This window comes from Vidua chalybeata, chromosome 4 (assembly GCF_026979565.1).
Source record: "Vidua chalybeata isolate OUT-0048 chromosome 4, bVidCha1 merged haplotype, whole genome shotgun sequence".
In the NCBI taxonomy this organism is placed as follows: domain Eukaryota; kingdom Metazoa; phylum Chordata; class Aves; order Passeriformes; family Viduidae; genus Vidua; species Vidua chalybeata.
In genome coordinates this window covers 50,223,253-50,241,979 of record NC_071533.1, presented here as the reverse complement: position 1 = coordinate 50,241,979, position 18,727 = coordinate 50,223,253, and the positions used below count along the sequence as shown (strand labels likewise).

The 18,727-nt window shown below is 35.6% G+C and overlaps 1 protein-coding gene across 1 annotated transcript in view; it reads left to right on the top strand.

The window, feature by feature from the left end:
* Positions 1 to 18,727, top strand: part of WDR19 (WD repeat domain 19) — a 37,072-nt gene that overhangs the window by 2,384 nt on the left and 15,961 nt on the right. The window contains exons 4-25 of the mRNA XM_053940209.1: positions 893 to 1,008; positions 1,566 to 1,681; positions 2,010 to 2,090; positions 2,437 to 2,549; positions 3,797 to 3,970; positions 5,175 to 5,245; positions 6,375 to 6,547; positions 6,645 to 6,759; positions 7,503 to 7,609; positions 8,027 to 8,149; positions 8,860 to 9,009; positions 9,517 to 9,664; positions 10,288 to 10,492; positions 11,067 to 11,226; positions 11,808 to 11,918; positions 13,542 to 13,651; positions 14,737 to 14,794; positions 15,017 to 15,163; positions 15,274 to 15,356; positions 16,595 to 16,678; positions 17,746 to 17,892; positions 18,309 to 18,433. Of these exons, the coding sequence (XP_053796184.1) occupies positions 893 to 1,008; positions 1,566 to 1,681; positions 2,010 to 2,090; positions 2,437 to 2,549; positions 3,797 to 3,970; positions 5,175 to 5,245; positions 6,375 to 6,547; positions 6,645 to 6,759; positions 7,503 to 7,609; positions 8,027 to 8,149; positions 8,860 to 9,009; positions 9,517 to 9,664; positions 10,288 to 10,492; positions 11,067 to 11,226; positions 11,808 to 11,918; positions 13,542 to 13,651; positions 14,737 to 14,794; positions 15,017 to 15,163; positions 15,274 to 15,356; positions 16,595 to 16,678; positions 17,746 to 17,892; positions 18,309 to 18,433 (2,717 nt within the window). The remainder of the gene's footprint in view (positions 1 to 892; positions 1,009 to 1,565; positions 1,682 to 2,009; positions 2,091 to 2,436; positions 2,550 to 3,796; positions 3,971 to 5,174; positions 5,246 to 6,374; positions 6,548 to 6,644; positions 6,760 to 7,502; positions 7,610 to 8,026; positions 8,150 to 8,859; positions 9,010 to 9,516; positions 9,665 to 10,287; positions 10,493 to 11,066; positions 11,227 to 11,807; positions 11,919 to 13,541; positions 13,652 to 14,736; positions 14,795 to 15,016; positions 15,164 to 15,273; positions 15,357 to 16,594; positions 16,679 to 17,745; positions 17,893 to 18,308; positions 18,434 to 18,727) is intronic.

The following is an 18,727-nucleotide window of genomic DNA, read 5'->3' as shown; positions in this document are numbered from 1 at the left end:
GCAAAAAAGAACAGAGAAGGTACTTAACAGAATGGAGTTTGCAGTTAATTGCAGTTCCTTCATGATCATTATCTCTAATACTGGAGGTAAATTGCTTACTGGAGGCAGTCTTGCTAGAACATTATATATCAATGTAAGTCCCTGTCCTGTTTTCTTTGTCACAGTGTTATTGCTTAAGCAGAATAAGCACCAAGACATAAACAGTGTGATAATGAGGCTTTTCTGATATCCTTCCCTTTTTGATATTAGAAAAGCACCCTTATATGCAAACCAAATATATTGGAAGTCATTTCACATGTCAATATTTCAAATTTCTATTGCATGCCTACAGTGAAATTTAAAAAGATGGGAGGGACCGCACTAATTAAAAAATTCTAGTTTATAGTTTTTTTTGCTTAAAAGGCTCTTGGTTTTTTAACATGATGTATAGTATCTGTATAGCCTTAATTAGACACCACATGGGTCTTGCTTTATCTGAAACTTCAAGTTCAAATAGATCTAACTTCTTCATTACATTGACTAGAACCAGACCTACTCACTTTTGAGTTGGCTAAATGCATGGAGCTATTGAAATACAAAAAAAACAATACAAAAAGTGACTGGAAAATTAGCAGTGAGTCCATCAAAGACTCTTGATGCTTGCAGACCCATTTTTATTTGTGCAAGTCATTTTACATTACCTCATACAGTTTTTATTACTTTTACTATCTTCTGCATACTTAGATAATTCTGATATTGGTCGAGAACATTTGCTTAATTTGGAAGTTCTCCTTGGTCTGTATGACTCATAGAAATTAAAGACAAATGCAAAATTTATTATGCAAAATGTTTTAATATGTGAACACATGCAAGGAATCTCTACTATACAAAGTAAATTTTTTCTTTGTTTTAGGGATGCAATGTCTTTCTTGTTATGGTCTCGAGTTGGAGCTTTACTTGCTGTTGGAACAACAAAGGGAAACTTACTCATATATAACCGTCAGACTTCTCGCAAGATTTCTGTTCTTGGTATGGACTGGTTTGAAACTACTCTGGCACATGTGAAAGTGGAATTTTGCTAATATACATAGTTTCCTTTCCAGTTCTCTATATGAACATGCAGGTAAAAAATGTGCTTATACTCAACTTGCACCTTCTACTTAGAGAATACTAAGTTATATCTATATATATATATACACACCCACTTATATATACACAAATACCTAACACTGCCTTACTGCCTCCTGGGGGACTTGTGTTACCTTTCTTGCAAAGGATTTATGTGGTTGTTCATTTGCTAAATTACTCTTTCTTACCTGCTTAGAATACCTCTGGGCATAAAGGCTAAGACATTCCCCAGAAATGTGATGCAAAGAAATGGAAGAACAAGGGCTGTGCTGTTTCATATCAAGTCAAAAGACTTCCATCTGAGAGCAGATTTTTTTAAAAAAGGTTCTTGCTCTGACAGGTTGTTTCACATTCTAATAATCTGTGTTTGAGGGGCTGAAGGGTGTATATTTCCATCACAGATTTTTTTTTTTGTGGTTGTGTTTGATTTGTGTTGTATAGGTTTTTTTCTTTTTCAGGTAAACACACTAAGAGGATTACTTGTGGCTGTTGGAGTATTGAAAACCTCCTTGCTTTAGGAGGTGAAGACAAAATGATTACTATAAGCAATCAGGAAGGGGATACTATAAGACAGGTAGTATTTATAATGGACATTGGATTTTAGGATGCACTCCTGGTTTCTGAGAAAGCTGGAACCTATGGGAGCTTGTGCCTTTTGAATCCCTGTGCTTTCAAGGACCAGGAACTTTTTTTTTTCCAGTATATTTTATGCTAACATGTCATTAAGACCCAAAATGAGGTCATGTCTTCTCCAATGATTTTCTTGATTTTGGTACTAAATGCAGTAGTAACTTTCCCTCTCTGTCCTTATGCAAAATAATACGTGGCAGGAATAATGCAATTATTTATCATCAGTATGGGCTAGATTAACTGATTTCTCAATCTGCATTTCTTTCCTGCAGACCTCAATCAGCTCAGATCCCAGTGACATGCAGTTCTCAGTTATGAAGACTGATGAAAGAGTACCAACCAGGGAAAGCACAGTAAGAAGTCACTACAAAATACAGTAGTTTGAGTGGGAATAATCTGACAGGATAACTCCATGTGAGCTGCTGCCTTTTTTTCTGAGGAAATAGAGCTGACTTCTGTAGGAGAAAGTCTTGAATTTGAGATGTGTGTTCTGCTGAGCTTGTATTTAGATTTGTGAACCACTGGCTCACGAAGGGAAATGTCCCAAAAATCTCTTCTACTGTTGATGAAGATTCAGATCCATGGGATTCTTAAGGATTATTCAATTTCCTAGATCTCATCTTTTAGTGAAAATATAGGGTCTTACTTTAAAGTTATGCCATTCTTGTCATGTTAATTTTTCTTTTCATTCTTTGACAGGTCAGTGTAGTGGTTGGCAAGAAGACTCTCTTCCTTTTTAATTTGAATGATCCTGATAACCCAATTGATCTGAAATTTCAGCAGCCTTATGGCAATATTGTAAGCTACAAATGGTGAGCAGAACTTTCTTAATTAATTATTCTAATATTAAGAATTTGAGTATTTTCCGAGTACTTCTGATAAATGCTGGAAATAAATTAATCTATCCCATGCTCAGAGTGGATTTTTCTTGACTGTATTGTAGACTTTTCAGTAATTCTTTTCTGAATACAAGGTAGTCTACATTTTTTAACTGTTCTGCTTGATGATTCAATGGCTATATCTTCCAGCATATCACTGTATCTTCCAACAGAATCACTGTTGGTATGCTCAGCTTTAAACAAAAATATGTTGCGGTCTTGACAGAAGATTAAACTGATGGGTTTATGGGGTGTTTTCTATGCGGATGAGTAACTGATGGAAGAACTGGGGATGGAGTTGTGTCCTTCAGCTAGTTTGTTGGTTTGCAAAGCTGTGCAAAGTTCTTTTAGCCTTCTTATTGTGCAATACCATTGGTAATGTTCCTATTAGAAAACCTAAGCTAGAAGTTTCAGATCTGTACCAAAAAAGTAGTTGTACTATTTCTGTATCTTTGAATCATTACAGGATGTCTTTTAATGCTTGTTCAGTCAACATGGAATTGACATCCTTTTACACTACAGTTCTAAAAAAACCTAAAGCTGTATGCTTCTTAGTTTATGACCATGTGTAAAAAGTGTTACCTGGGCTGTTTCCCTTGCAGTGAGTTTTCTTGCAATTGAGCTAACGAGATATTGTTTGAATTCATGTTTACATGCTGTAACTATTTGTGCCTTAACCTTATTATTTCTACTTGATACTATGAAAAGTAAACAGAATATTCACAAATTTGTTGCTTTTGTACTTCCACTGTGTTTGCAGTGCCCTTAAGGGCACAGTGAGTGGCATTATTATTTTGACATGGCTTTGATGGGACCACATAGGCCAGAACCTTGAAATGAAAGTTGCCATCTTCTTATATGCTTATTTCAATGAGGGTACCAGAAATCTTTCTCCTGGCATCACTGCCAGGTGTGCAGCTTGCTGAAAATAAAGTGTCATGATAGAAAACAGGAGAAAATAAAGATGACTTACAAGGCATCTGGGCACAGGCAAGATTCTGTCCTTTAGGGACCTTAACCTATTTTATATTATAAGGTTCAACATGATATATATAAATTCCCATAATTTATTTTTTCTGTTACTGGGAGGCATTGACTGTACCCCAGCAGTCTGAAAGAAAATGCTTTTTGCATATTGCATTAATAGATCTCTTTTCTAAACTGGTGGTTTTTTGTGACAGGTATGGTGATGGCTATATTATGATTGGTTTCTCACAAGGGTGTTTTGTAGTCATTTCTACACACATTCGTGAAATAGGACAAGAAGTCTTTCAAGCTCATAATCATAAGGATAATCTAAGCAGCATTGCTATATCACAGTCATTAAACAAAGCTGCATCATGTGGAGACAATTGGTAAGTAGTAGTTTTATATATAAAGAATAGAATTAATCTCTCAGGACTGGAGCTACTGGGCATTCACACTATGATTCCTAAGGCTTCAAGGCTCCCTAAGAAATGTATTTAAAAAAGGTAAGATTAATTGCTCTATGGAACTGCTGCTCTGCCTTGAGTTAGGAGAAGCTATTATTGACAAAAATCTCTGCAACTGTAATTAATATCATTAATTGTAAACAAAAAAGAAGTAAACTTCAGTATGTATTTTTCCATTTTAATCATTCTTTTTCTGTTATGTTGCTTGGCAACAAGAAAGTCCAAACTTCTTTACTGAGATTTATTGATTGAACATAAACATCTGCTTAACAACACGAGAAAAATTAATTTAAATCTGCACTGAGTATGTTGATACCTGATATCCTCCACTCTGGTGTTTGGTCTTACCTGCAGTCTAGATAAAAGTTGAAAAGTGTGAGCAATTAAGGAAATAAATAATTAAATACACTGGAGTTTTCCCAAAATGTTTTGTGCATATGATAGAACAGCTCCTTTAGCTCCTCATCTGCTAATCTCTGATTCTGTGATATCTGAATTCTTCAGCAAAAGAGGACTTGTGTCACAGTACGAGTCAAAGTGTTCTCTCTGTCCTCAGCTCTGTGTAGGACGAACTGCTGATTGATGACACTTGCACATCAAGAGTGATATAACTGTGAGCAAAACATAGTGCAACTTCAAGCGCTTGAGCTACTGTACAATAAGAATTATTTCTTCAAGGAGTGGTTTAACTTGCATTGAGTGACATGACAGCATAAGTAAACTCTCACTCTGTCCCTTTTATATGCAGCAGGATTTAAAGTATTTTTTGCCTCCGTGTTTCAAGCCCTGCGTCTCCATCAGTAAGGTCTTTTAAAACTAAAATGCTGTAACAGATCAAAAGGGAATAACAGTCTATGTTCCCTAACCCTGAATTCTTTCAAATTGGATTTGTGCCTTTTCCTCAAGTTTTAGTTCTCTGAGCAAATATTTTTGTACTGTGATGCAGTGATACACTATTTACAGTGATGGATAATAATGTGTTGTTTTTTAGGAAATTGAAGACATTCTGCATTTGTGTTCTATTTTTTGCTCCATTAGGCTGTCTTGATTGGACTAGGTTTCTTCCAGTTAATGATGACTGAGATTTAGATTGGTGGGAATGACTAACTCTTCATTTTTGTTTTAGCATCAAAATCCATGATCTGACAGATATGAGAGAAATGTATGCCATAATAAACTTGGATGATGAAAACAAAGGTATGTTGACTTTCTCCACGGGGATAGAAAATTTTACAAATTAACTGGAATTTTGACAGTGTCTCTGTTCATAGAGTAAAAGTACTGCTGTAGGAAAAACTGTGTAAATACAGAATTTTTCAAAAACTCCTGCTTTTCCAACTTGTATTTATTAGGCAACCTGTAGCAAAATGGGTGCATACTTTACCAATACAAAGTATAGAGAAGTACAGCTCTCAGAACATTTGACCAGTTAGTGTTGTGCAGTTTTGAACCTGTATTACAATGTATTCAGATTATTACAATATTACACTTAACTGGTTCTGCTTCTTTCCATTATTTTTTTTTGTGCTTTTCGGTATGTCTTGTTCTAACATTGATATTTGATCTGGTTTTGTCCTGATGTACAAGACTTGTGCCTGTGGCTTCCAGAGCAGTGTTACAAAACCATTTTCTTGAGTAGTGAGTTTCTACCCTTATCTCCTCATGTAGTGTTTGTAAATGCTTCGGTTATTGTCAAGTAGCTGGTTGCCTCCAGCATTTTTATTTCTAAGAACCTTCCTTTTAAAATTTTATTATTTTTAAGAAATTTAGGATTTTTCAGCACAAAACTTCCCTGTCTCCCTTGGCATATTTGTATTAGTCAGAGTGTGGCAAACACCAGTTCTGTGTTTAGTGCTTACTAATTTGGCAGTAAGGAGAATAAGATTGAATTCTGCTCAGCTGCTTCCAGTATTATGGATCACTTTGAATGTGCTGCCTGAACTGAATATGCTTTTCAGTGTTGAAAAGTGGAAGGGTGTTAATCAGTTTTGTAACAGATCTGTAATCCTATCTAATGGAAGGTGGGTTGCACCTAGATGGCCTTTATGGTCCCTTCCAGCTCAAATAATTCAGTGATTCTGTGAAGTCTTCACTCTCAGGAAAACACTATATTAGTTAATTATGTGTTTGAGTTGAGTGATTCTAATTGATCTTGGAATTGTATTAATTGGTTAGCTTTAGTTATATTATAATATTCTATAATATTATAATATTATAGATATTAATTCCTACAATTTTCACAGTTTAGAGCAAAATAATTGCTTGTTGATTACAGTAGTTAAAGAAGGAACTATATTATTTTTACAAAAACTTGTGAATATTTTAGGTGTAGATCAAATGGCTTGGACAGATGATGGACAGCTGTTGGCAGTATCTACACGAAGAGGATCCCTCCATGTTTTCTTGACAAAGCTTCCAATCCTTGGAGATGCTTGCAGTACACGGATTGCGTACCTCACTTCTCTGCTTGAAGTCACCATAGCAAATCATGTGGAAAGCGTATGATAACCTCTTCCTTTTAAACTTCATGTAGATGTAATTAAAGTAAGTATTAAAGTGGATGAAAATTGTATTATTTTGTTTTGTTTTCTTACAGGAGCTACCAGTCACAGTCTCTGTTGAAGTAGAACCCAGTTTTGTCGCTATTGGTGCTTATCATTTGGCTGTAGGAATGAACAATCGGGCTTGGTTTTATGCACTTGGAGAGAATAGTAAGCATAAATTTAGTTCTCTTAAAACTAATGCAACTAAACTAATATTTTATTTTATTAATTTAGTATTGTGTTTAGCAGTTCTGGACATTCTACGTTATACAATAAAAACTTGAATTGCCAATGGTCCTGCTAGGATGGGATAATAATTTTCGCAGGCTGAAGCAGTTATGGCAAGGCATTGTAAATAACAGAATTAAAACTTCTCATTTGAGATTTGAGGTGTTGGTAGTGAAATGTAGACTGTTGCTTACTTGTTGTTTTCACCTCATCTTGTTAATCAGTGAAGGAGTTCAGGCTTTTGAGACATTATGTATCTGTGTCTTAAAGTACTAAGTTTGGCAAAGTACCTAGGAACTCTGATCAGAGAGTTTAAATTTTCAGTTTGGCAGATCTTCATGTTGTTTGTATAGGATAAGGAAAATTTGGTTATGCTGTGTCCAAATTTTAGATGGTGGATTTCAAACTTTCATGTTTTTCTAAGCATCCCTTTTTTTCAGTGAGAGTAAATTAAGTAAAACTGTAACAATACTTGTCAGAATTGCATAGGAAAAGAGTTTCTCTTGTAGTTTCTAACCAGTTCTCTGACTGCTAAGAAGAAAGTCTCTTTATGTGTGCCTTGTCCCCTCTCTGCTTAGTTGTGAGATTTTCACATTTGCTTACTCAGCTGCAAATTTAGATAAGTGAAGACCTGTACAAAACCAAGATATTTTTACCTTATCTTTTCTGTTTGAATCCTTTAGATGTAAAAAAGCTTAAAGATGTGGAGTACCTGGGGACAGTAGCAAGTATGCACCTTAATTCTGATTATGCTGCTGCTCTCTTTGAGGGTAAAGTCCAGCTGCATATGGTAAGAGCTCTGTCAATTTGGATTGCCAGTGTTGAACTAATGAGTTGATATAAGCTGAGCAAGTTAATGTAATATTAAAAATCAACTAAAATGGAATGATATTCAGTTAATGGAGGTAAAAATTACACATTCTTCAGAATAGTTTTGCTGGCTAAGTAAAATAGAGAGCTGAGTTTCTGTAGACTTAGAAATACAACCTAGATTAGAACAGGTGAAGAGCAACATTTTCTTGTCAGCTATTTAACAAGTTTTATTTTAAAGATCTCTGATAATGTGACAGAAGCAGATGCTAGGTTCTTAAGGGATGCACATGCAAGTTCTTTTCATCTAATTTTCTTACAGTTTGACACAAGCAACACTATGATACCCTGTTGTTAACAGTGGAGATTTTCAGTTCGTTCTGTTCTTTATATTTAGATAGAAAGTGAAGGTTTGGGTGCTCAGGAAGAACGAGAAACTCGACTTTTCCCAGCAGATGGTGATAAATACAGAATTTTGTGCCATGCCTTAACTAGTGACTTCCTCATATATGGTACAGATGTGAGTATTACTTCTTTTAAAAGATCTTTTTAGGTGGAATATATTTCTGTGTGATATCAACTGATGTATTGACCTTCCAGAGGAAAGGCAGAACCACTATCTCTGGTTGAATAACTGGTTTAATGACTTGAGGGATTTTGTAGCAGATGAGGCCTTTCCTACCTCCTCAGTACCTAAACTGGTACTGGTAAATTTGAAGTACTAAATTTGCAACTGATCAATTTGATGTGTGCATATACTACCACTGATGTCAAAAGCCACATTTTTTTTTTTAAATATACCTTTAATCACAAATCAGTTTGATTGCTTTTATTCCCTGAGTTAGGTACCTCTCTTCTTAAGAATGTGTGGTTCTTCCTTGGAAGCAAACTTTATGGGATTTTTTTGAAGGTTAGGCTTCTCTCAGCAATGAGACAGACATTTCATTTGTTTAGAGAACTGCACAGTAAACACTTGTCTCCACAAAGCAGAGGGAGATAAAGATCAAAACCAACAGAAAACCCCTCAAACCTCCCAAATCCTTTCTTTGTCACCCAGAAGTTTTTCCTGTCTTAACCAAAACAGGGTGTGAGAATGAAGCAAAAAAACCCACTAGGAAGTACTTTTTTTGAACACTTGGTACTCTAAGATGGAAGACACTACAGCCAAATTAATTACCTGCTTGCCACTTACTGATGTAATTATTAACATTTTCTATTATTTCTCATTAGACTGGACTTATTCATTATTTCTTCATTGAAGACTGGCAATATGTGAATGAATATCAACATTCTGTCAGTGTGAGAAAGGTTTTTCCAGATCCCAATGGAACCAGAATGGCTTTCATAGATGACAAAAGTGATGGCTTTGTCTATTGTCCAGTAAGTTAGTGTGGGATACCAATACAAGCAGGCTCTTCAACTATATAGTGTTTTTAATGGAAAATGAAGATTTTGGCATTCTAGCATGTATGGTGATAGAAGAAATTGTCAAGGAAACTTGAAGATAATTTAATGATAATGCAAAGAATAAAATCTGTCATACTAGATCAGGACAATTTCATTATACTAAGTTCCTGATTGGTAATTTTCAAAAATGTATGTGTTTGTGGATTTAAATACAGATAATTCACCCAGTTTCATTGCCCCTCTCCATACTTGTTTTTTTAAATAGTAAATATAATTTATATAATGTGTATTTTCTCCACTTCAGATTTAAATTCTTGTGCTATTCAGAATCACTGCTTATAAGGAAACTTTTTCTTAAAACAGTTTTCATATTTCTGTACTATTTATATTATTTTTAAAATTTTTAATCATAGCTGGGATGAATATTTTGTTTCTTGCCTTAGTCACTCAGTAGTAATTTTACTTTTGTATTATATTTAGGTAAATGATAGAGTATTTGAGATTCCAGACTTCTCACCAACCATTAAAGGAATCCTGTGGGAAAACTGGCCAATGGATAAAGGTGTTTTTGTTGCTTTTGATGATGATAAAGTATACACTTATGTTTTTCATAAGGATGCCATTCAAGGTACCATAAGCTCTTTAAAAAGATTATTCTTGAAGATTATACTATTTTAGTTAATAAAGTGAAGCATGTTCTGCATCTTCATTTGTCTTAAATAAGATACATATAGAAATAAATAGTACTACAGAAGATTTGAAGTGCAACTTATGTATAGAAAACTAGTTACTTTGCAGGTTCTTCTGTAAGGCTTCAAGACATTTTGGTCTCAACTCCATAAGCTTCTTGCTATTATAATATTTCATCCAAAAGTTACACATTTCAATTGTATTTTGAAGCATTCATGAGAAAAATCTCAGGATCGGGGTGAGAAAACTTGCATCAAGGTCACAAAACTTGTATTCATTGAAAGTGTTAAAGTTGTAAACATAGCCATTTCTATATTTGCAAAAGAGAAACATTGAAATTTACCTACCAACATTTGGAAAAGGACCTTACTGGTTTAGAAGCTTTACATTCTGTATATTTACTGAAAGATGTGTGCTTGTGTAGTTGCTGCTGACTGCCAGAATTACAGACCCTGAATTAATGTCCTGCAAATATACATGTTTTCAGCTGCTTGCTATACTTTTTACCATGTACGGATTTTTACGAGACATCTTTTTTTTCTTCCTGATCTTTGAATCTAGGATCAAGGATTATTTTGGCAGGTGGCACAGAAGTCCCCTATTCCCATAAACCTTTGTTGTTGTATAATGGAGAATTAACTTGTCAGACTCCAAGTGGGAAAACAAACAGTATCTATTTAAGTACTCACAGTTTCCTTGGCAATTTGAAAGACTTTGGACCCGATATGCTGAGACAAATGCTTACTCAGACTCTAATGTTGAAAAGGTACATCTGCATTTTAATTATATTGTATAAATTGTTTTCTTCTGTGCTTATAGTTCAATATAGCATATCCTGGTGATTTTAAACTGCCCTGCTGAACTTTGATAAATCAGATTGATCTGTAAGTTCACATAGCTCTCCAGGCAGACCAAGCAAAGTAAATGACCCAGTGATGGCTTGGGGTTTCTTTCACTGTCAAATAAAAGTCTAAAGTAATTTTTTTCAAGGCTTATTTGGAGTTTTGTGACAATGGCTCCTCCAAAACTGGCTGAGGGTGCTTCTGTTGTACTCTCCTCCCACTGTAATGAAGTAATGCAAAATCAGTATAATGGAAAGAATGCCAAAGTAGGGAAAGCAGATGGTTTACTGAAAAAGTGTGGTAGAAACAGGAGAAATAGAACTGTAAGGCACACATTTGTATTTTTCCATTCTTCCTGATACATCTCTCTCTCCATGGCTTAGAAGTAAGTGTTTTTATGTTTTCTCTAACAGAGAGAAAAAAAATCTTGAGAGGGAGTTTTGAGTATGAGTAATACCTAAATTTCAAATAGTTGTAGATGTGTTTTACCTTCTGTAGGTTTTCTGAAGCATGGGAGGTTTGCAGACTTCTGAATGACCAGTCTTGTTGGAATGAGCTGGCCAAAGCTTGCTTACATCATATGGAGGTGGATTTTGCAATACGTGTTTATCGAACATCTGGTAATGCTGGGATGGTGATGTCACTAGAGCAAGTAAAGGTAAAATATAAAGTCTTACCTAGGAAATACAGTCATTTAATTCCTCTTTAAGAATTGCTGAATTCTTGGGGTTTCTTTGTGGGGGGAAGGGGTTGATTTTGTTCAAACAGACGTTGAGTTGCTTTCTAGGGGTATAGAGGATAAAGTGCCCAAACTACAGACTGTTTGCTTGGTTTTCTCTTGAAGTGACTGTGCAGTATTTCTTTCTGCATTTTCTTGAGAACAGCAGAATATATTAATGTCTCAGGCATTGGGAGGCTCTTATTTTCTTTTGTTATTTTTGAGAATATGTTGAAGACTGCTATTTTAAAAAATCCAAAATAAAACCAGATTGTGTCTATTCATCTAAAAGTGAAATAGCACCTTAAAATTATACTTCTGCAAATTGCTGGTTTTAGACTGTATTAGCTGTAGTGGCACATGAGGGCTTTTTCTGGTTTGTAGAATCCAATACACATAATTGTAAAATGTAAGGATATTTAGTTTTTCTATTTTGCTTTATTTTTCTTACAAGATTATGTTATTTATACAGCATTTATTTTCTTTTGGACTACTTCTGCCCCTGTTATGTCTTTCTGCAGGGAATAGAAGACCACAATCTTTTAGCAGGACATCTTGCAATGTTTACTAGTGATTTTAATCTGGCTCAAGATTTGTATCTGGCATCCTCCTGTCCTATTGCTGCTCTTGAGGTATTCATTTAAGATGGATATATTTTCTTCTGGTTTTGTTTTGAGGTTAATGCTAGAATATTTTACCTTCTGATAATTTTGTCCTTTTATGGCTTTGATCTTGCCATTTTGTGACTAGAATCATAAACTATCCTGAATTAGAAGGGATCATTGAGTCCCACTCCTGGCCCTGCACAGGACAACCCCAAGGGTCACATTGTGTGCCTGAGAGCATTGTCCAAATGCTTCTGGAACTCTGTGAGGCTTGGTGCTGTGACTGCTGCCCTGGGGAGCCTGTTCCAGTGCCCAACCACCCTCTGGGTGAAAAACCTTTTCTTGAATGATATCCAATGTAAAACTGCCCTGACACAGCTTCAGGTGGTTCCCTTGGGTCCTGTACATGGGCACCACAAGAAGAGATCAGTGTCTGCCCCTTGTCTTCCCCTCACAAGGGAGCTGTGGACTGTGATAAGGTTTCCCCAGTATCCTCCAGGCTGAACAGACCAAGTGACCTCAGCCACTTCTCATACAGCTTCTCCTCAAGGCCCTTCACCATCTTTGTTGGCCACCTTTGGACACTCTCTAATAGCTCTATTTCCTTCTTATACTGTGATGCCCAAAACTGCACACAATATTCAAGGTGAGGCTGCACCAGCACAGAGCAGAGCAGGACAATCCCCTCCCTTACCTGGCTGGTGATGCTGTGCCTGGTGCACCCAGGACAGAGTTGTCCCTGCTGGCTGCCAGGGCACTGCTGGCTCATGTTCAACTTATCATGCACCAGGACCCCCAGGTCCCTTTCCATGGCACAGCTTTCCAGCATCTCATTCCCCAGTCTGTCTGTACATCCAGGTGCAGAGTCCAGCACTACCCCTTGTTAAACTTCATTCAGTTGGTGATTGCCCAGTCCTCTAATTTGGCAAGGTTTCTCTACAGGGCCTCCCTGCTTTTGAGGGAGTCAAGAGCTCCTTCCAATTTAGTATTATCAGCAAATTTATTTATTATACCATTAGGTCCTGTGTCGAAGTCATTAATGAAGATGTTGAAGAGCACAGGACCGAGGATGGAGCCCTGTGGAACCCCACTAGTGACAGGTCCCCAGTCTGATGTCACCCCATTTACTATAACCCTCTGTGCCTAACTCGTGACCCAGTTGCTCGCCTATCCCCTGATGTGTTTATTCAGCTGTGGGCTGAACATTTTACATACTTTAAGAGACCACATTCAAAGCTTTACTGAAATCCAAAAATATTACACCAATTGACTGTCCTTGATCAGCTAGCTAGTAATATAGGTAAGCTATATTACCTTATAATAAAAGGAAATTAAGTTTGTCAGGCAGGACTTTGCTCTCATGAAATTATACTGGCTGTGACCAATGACTGCATTGTCCTTGAAGTGTTTTTCAATAACTCCCAGAATAATCTTTTCCATAATTTTACCAGGCACTGAGTGAGTGACAGGCCTCTCATTTCCAGGGTCAACCTAACAGACCTTCCTTCAGGATGAACATCTCTCAAATTGTCTGAATCTTTCTAGAATATAAACTCAATATTTGTATAATTTATTAGAATAATTTAAAGCTCAGAATAAAGTCCAAATTTGATACTTGCATCAGAAAATGTTACTGTTCTTCGTTAATAGATGCGAAAAGACTTGCAGCACTGGGACAAAGCACTTCAGCTGGCTAAGCATCTGGCCCCGGACCAAATCCCTTTCATATCAAAGGAATATGCAGTGCAGCTTGAATTCATGTAAGTTCTCCTGTAAGGTTGTAGTATAAGAATAGTAAACCAGTACTCAAGCTCAATAGAATAACACAGAACTGAGATATTTCAGATGACTGCATTACTAAGAGAGGATTCAGTGAGGTCTTGCAGTTCTAATATGAGGAAGAGGAGTTTTGCAAGGCATCTTTCATGCTAGAGACATGTTAGGAAATCAGTTCCTTTTGACTAATTCTGGTATATGTAGGTTCTTTGCCACTGGTAGGTCCACTATATAATATCATCTGCTAAATAAATACTTTGGTGCAGGCAAGTGCTTGGAAAACAGAGAAAGTCCAAATCATTTAACACTTCTTACATTGGATGAAAGCCATGCCTTTTGCCTGTCTTTGTTAAAATATCTATAAGCCTTTATTTTCTTAAATCATTTAGGTAGAGGTGTGTCAAATTTCAGGGCTGCCAATCCCTGAAAGACAGAAGGTATTAACCATTTGTCATGATTTTAAAGCATCCTTAATAGTTAATTCTTCCCAGATAAAACCTAGTCTGTTTAATATCTAAGTCAAAAGGAAAAACTTGCCTATTAATAGTTTGTAGACAACTCCTTTCTCCTGGCAGTACACCTAGCATTGTGAGAGGACACTTGCTGGTCACAGAAAAGAAGGAATGGACACAGTTGAAGCAATGCAACCACATGGAACTTGAGTTCTGAATATACTCCAGGAAAAAAAATGCCTTTGATTTTGTGTTGCAAAAATTCTAAATAATTTCAAAGATTAGTTTAATTTGTCTTCCAGAAAAATCTGGAATAGGGCTGAGACCACTGAGGTGTATTTTGCAGATAGATTATTTACCTTTCAAGGGGGGTTTATTGGTCTCCATCCAACAGAATTGAGAGATGGAATTGCCTCTTTGACTAAGAGCTTGATCAAGTCCATAAGAAGTGCTGTGACATTCTGTGTAACTGTCCATCTCTCACATACCTCACAACCTTCTATCCAGTCATTACATCTAAATCAAGACAGATACATCACAATGCATGCATAAAGTGGTAGGAAGGCAAACATCTCTTCCTATTAAAAATATTTGTATAACTTCCAGTTTTCTTTTAGGGGTGATTATGTTAATGCTTTGGCACATTATGAGAAGGGAATCACTGGAAACAATAAGGTAATTCCTTTTTAGTAATGATAGCATTGTACTGTCACAATATACATCAAGTTGTCATGTTCAAACTCATTTGAATTCTAGTTTTTAAATTCACCTCTAAATTAAATGTTATTAAGGCTGTAATATTTTGTTAGTTTGTTTCAATGGTTGATTACTGTCACTTTTGTGGCCTGGTGTTTCTAATGTGTAATCTATAGTTACTGCTTTTCATTTGACTGCCAGTACCAGGAACATGATGAAGTTTGCCTTGCTGGAGTGGCTCAGATGTCCATTCGAATGGGAGATGTCCGTCGAGGGGTAAACCAGGCCATTAAACATCCCAGCAGGTTACTGAAAAGAGACTGTGGAGCTATTCTGGAGAATATGAAGGTACTCAAGGGAGTTAATATAAGTTAAGGCTGAATATGTGATTTCACTAGGTTAGTAATTAATTTATGATCTTAATTTAGAAATTATATTTTAATGGTTCCAATTTGTAGCAATTTTCAGAAGCTGCTCAGCTGTATGAAAAGGGACAATATTATGACAAGGCAGCATCAGTATACATCCGGTGTAAAAACTGGTAAGTACAGGTTTCAGGGAAATGTTATATTTCAGAGGATTTTCTGGGGTACTCTTTGGAAAAATTGATTCTTTGAATAGCACAAATGCCTCATTAACTATGTTTCATTGATTTTATTGTTCCAAATTAAAGTTTGAAGATTCTCTCAGAAATTTATATTGTTTTAATAGTCTTACTGTAAATGGGAATTTTTTTATCCTTTTTTTTGTGTGTTATGTTTAAAGTTTCCTGCAGTTTTAAGTCCTTTGTGGGTGTGTGCATATGCACGCATCCACACTGAATTTAGTGGACACTGAGCATAGTAATTATATTTGTGTAGTTACTGTGTAATTAATTAGATTTCTTAGTTTTATAACTAAGAAATGCATGTTTATAACATGCATAGCTGAGACTGAGTATTTGAACAGTTGGAAATGATTCAAGAGTAGCCAGTATCATAATTTTCTTTTTTTAAGTTAATTTGATTATTGTGAAGTCTCCATTTGAAAAGTCCAATTTTCTGAGAGATTTAAGGGCTCAGTTCTGGCCTAATTACTTTTTTATGGACTCCTTCCTACATTAGGAACTGATCAGACAGTTCAGTAAGACCTCTTTCATATGAGTGCTCTAAAGATTAGGTTGGAATATTATGTGCATTTATTTGAAAAATGAAAATTTTATTCCATCAAAGAATCAAAATGAGCCAGGAGAGCACTTGGTTAAGGGGAATAGCTTGCATTTCATGATAACCTTGATTTGGGAAGTGGGAGGTACAAGCTTTGTTTACTCTTGTAGAAGGAGGTTCAGTTTGAAGAGTGCCCATCTTTTAGTCAGAGTGACGAGATTTAAGGTCACCCTCTGTTGAGTCTTTCATATCCTTTGTCCTGAAAGGCCCATTGCTTAGCTTGCTGGTTTTTATAGATCTTTCAGGTTGCAGTTTTAATGCTGTGCTTCTTCTGTTGATTAATCCAAGAACACCTGAGGTAAAAATTGTTGGTCTGGCACTTCTTATGCTTGTACACCTCAGACTTAAAAAAAGAGAAGAGACTGTCTTCAAGCCTGTATGCTCATAAAGCTATCTGTGATTTCCAGTTCTTACAAAGTGCAACTTTTTGAAAACATTGAAATTACTTCAAAGTTTATCCATTATGTTCAGTTTCTTCTATCAGACCCATTTTCAATGTTGATATAAATATGACAGTTTTACTGGAGAAAATTTGGAACCAGCTGTATTTATTAAGTGGCTATTATCTTTCTAGGGCAAAGGTTGGTGAACTTCTTCCTCAGGTTTCATCTCCAAAGATTCACCTACAATATGCAAAAGCCAAGGAAGCAGATGGCAGGTACTTTTGAATGTTCTTTTTTAATATAAAACATGTTATTGCTGTTGTTGTTATCATTATACATGACTGTTTTTGTAAAATAAAACACATACTGAAACTTGCATAAGGTAGTCTTGTGAAAATGGATTCTAAAATATGTAAACTTAAGTTTACACTTTGTGTATTGAAGATTTGAAACATAATTTAAGGACATTCATCTGGTGTCAAAGATTTGTTTCTAATTAATTGTTTTCCTGTCTAAACATTAATATCTTTCTAACAAAAATTATCAAATGTTTTAAAGTACTGAACTTTAAAACCATTCATTCCACTTAGCAGAGTATTCAAGTTCAGTTTGTTTCTAGCAACTCCTTAGCTGTGATTTTAAAGGTCATTCAAAGGGAGAATAATCATGAAAGAATTTTTTTTCATTTTAGAATCAAATTACTGGTACATCTTAATGGCTGCACTTGCATAATAATAATGCAAAGTCATTAGCTGAAGTGAAAGCCCCAGACTGGTTATATTTAATCACAGAATGTAGTTCCTCCTAGTCCTTACTGTAAGTAAATGTGCTTTGGAATAATGATACTTTAAAATTTGAAACAGCACCAGAGTTTAATGTTTGCATTGATGAGACTAGCAAATACTGTTTCTGTAAATTGCATAGTGAGAGAATGGGAAATTTCTTGATCTTGTCTACAGAACAGAAAAGAGGTCTTATTTTTAAAATTGTACACCTAGCTATCACGTTTGGCTTTTATTGTTCTCTTGCTCTCAAGGGTTTTCATATGGAAGAGATTAACTGGTTTTAATATATAGCAAAAGAAATGCTGGCAGAGTAGGTCAAAAATAGTATTGTGGTAGACATTTTTCTATTGCCTCTGCTTTTCATTCTCCTCAGAGAAAATGAAATAGAAACCAAAAAGAATATAGTAAATGCAGAGCAGTTCAATTACATGCAAACTGAAAGGAAGTTGCCACAAAGTAATCTCACAGAAATAAAGTACTTTATGTTTCCTTCACACCATATTATAAAGAGTTACTTACAAAGTTAAAACAACTGATGTGGAACCATTATTTTTCAGGTACACAGAAGCTGTGATAGCTTATGAACATGCAAAACAATGGGATAGTGTAATTCGACTATATTTGGATCACCTAAATAATCCTGAAAAGGCTGTTAATATTGTGAGAGAAACGCAATCTCTTGAAGGAGCAAAGATGGTGGCCAGGTAACAATCATGTTACGCACACTAAAAAGAAGTCTATATCTTTTGGGAATTTATGAGGCCTGCTAACATATTAGACTCTGGTTATTGGTACTTGGCTAGTGACTGTATAATTCAGTTAATTGAGTTCTCTAAGATTTAGACAACTAAATAGGTACTGATTTTTTTGTCCTTGTTGACTTTCTGATTAAAATTGTATTAACCTGAAGTAATGAGTTTAGACAATAATAAAAAATTGCCATGAAATTGCCATGCTGTATTATTTATACTGAGTTAATTTTAGGAACCTAGTTAAAACAATTGAGATACAAAATGGATTAGAAGTGTGTCATATTTGTATGTATGTTATGTACTATATTCCTAAAACATTTTGTGTATTCATTAAGCTAATTAGTGCTAAGGTATTAATTTGTCATTAGATTCTTTCTGCGGCTTGGTGACTATGGTTCTGCCATCCAGTTCCTGGTTATGTCTAAGTGTAATAATGAAGCTTTCACATTAGCTCAACAACACAACAAGATGGAGATTTATGCTGATATCATCAGTGAGTATTCCAGGCTCATAGTTTGCTTGCATTATGTTCTGCTGTTCTTTTAGTTAATTTTAACCAATTTAAAATATTAAGAAAATGGGTGTTTAGTTTTTGTTTCCCATTTCCAGTCATCGTGCCCAGATTTGGTAACGTGTACTTCAGGCCTACAAGCCAGACTTTACTTTCAGCTTTGCTATCTGCTTGGTTTTCAAATCTTACCTGTCCTACAGGTTTTTTGGTTTATCCATAGAGATAAAACATTTGTCTAGACTATTTTCTTGTGCCCATTGAGGAATCCCATTCTTT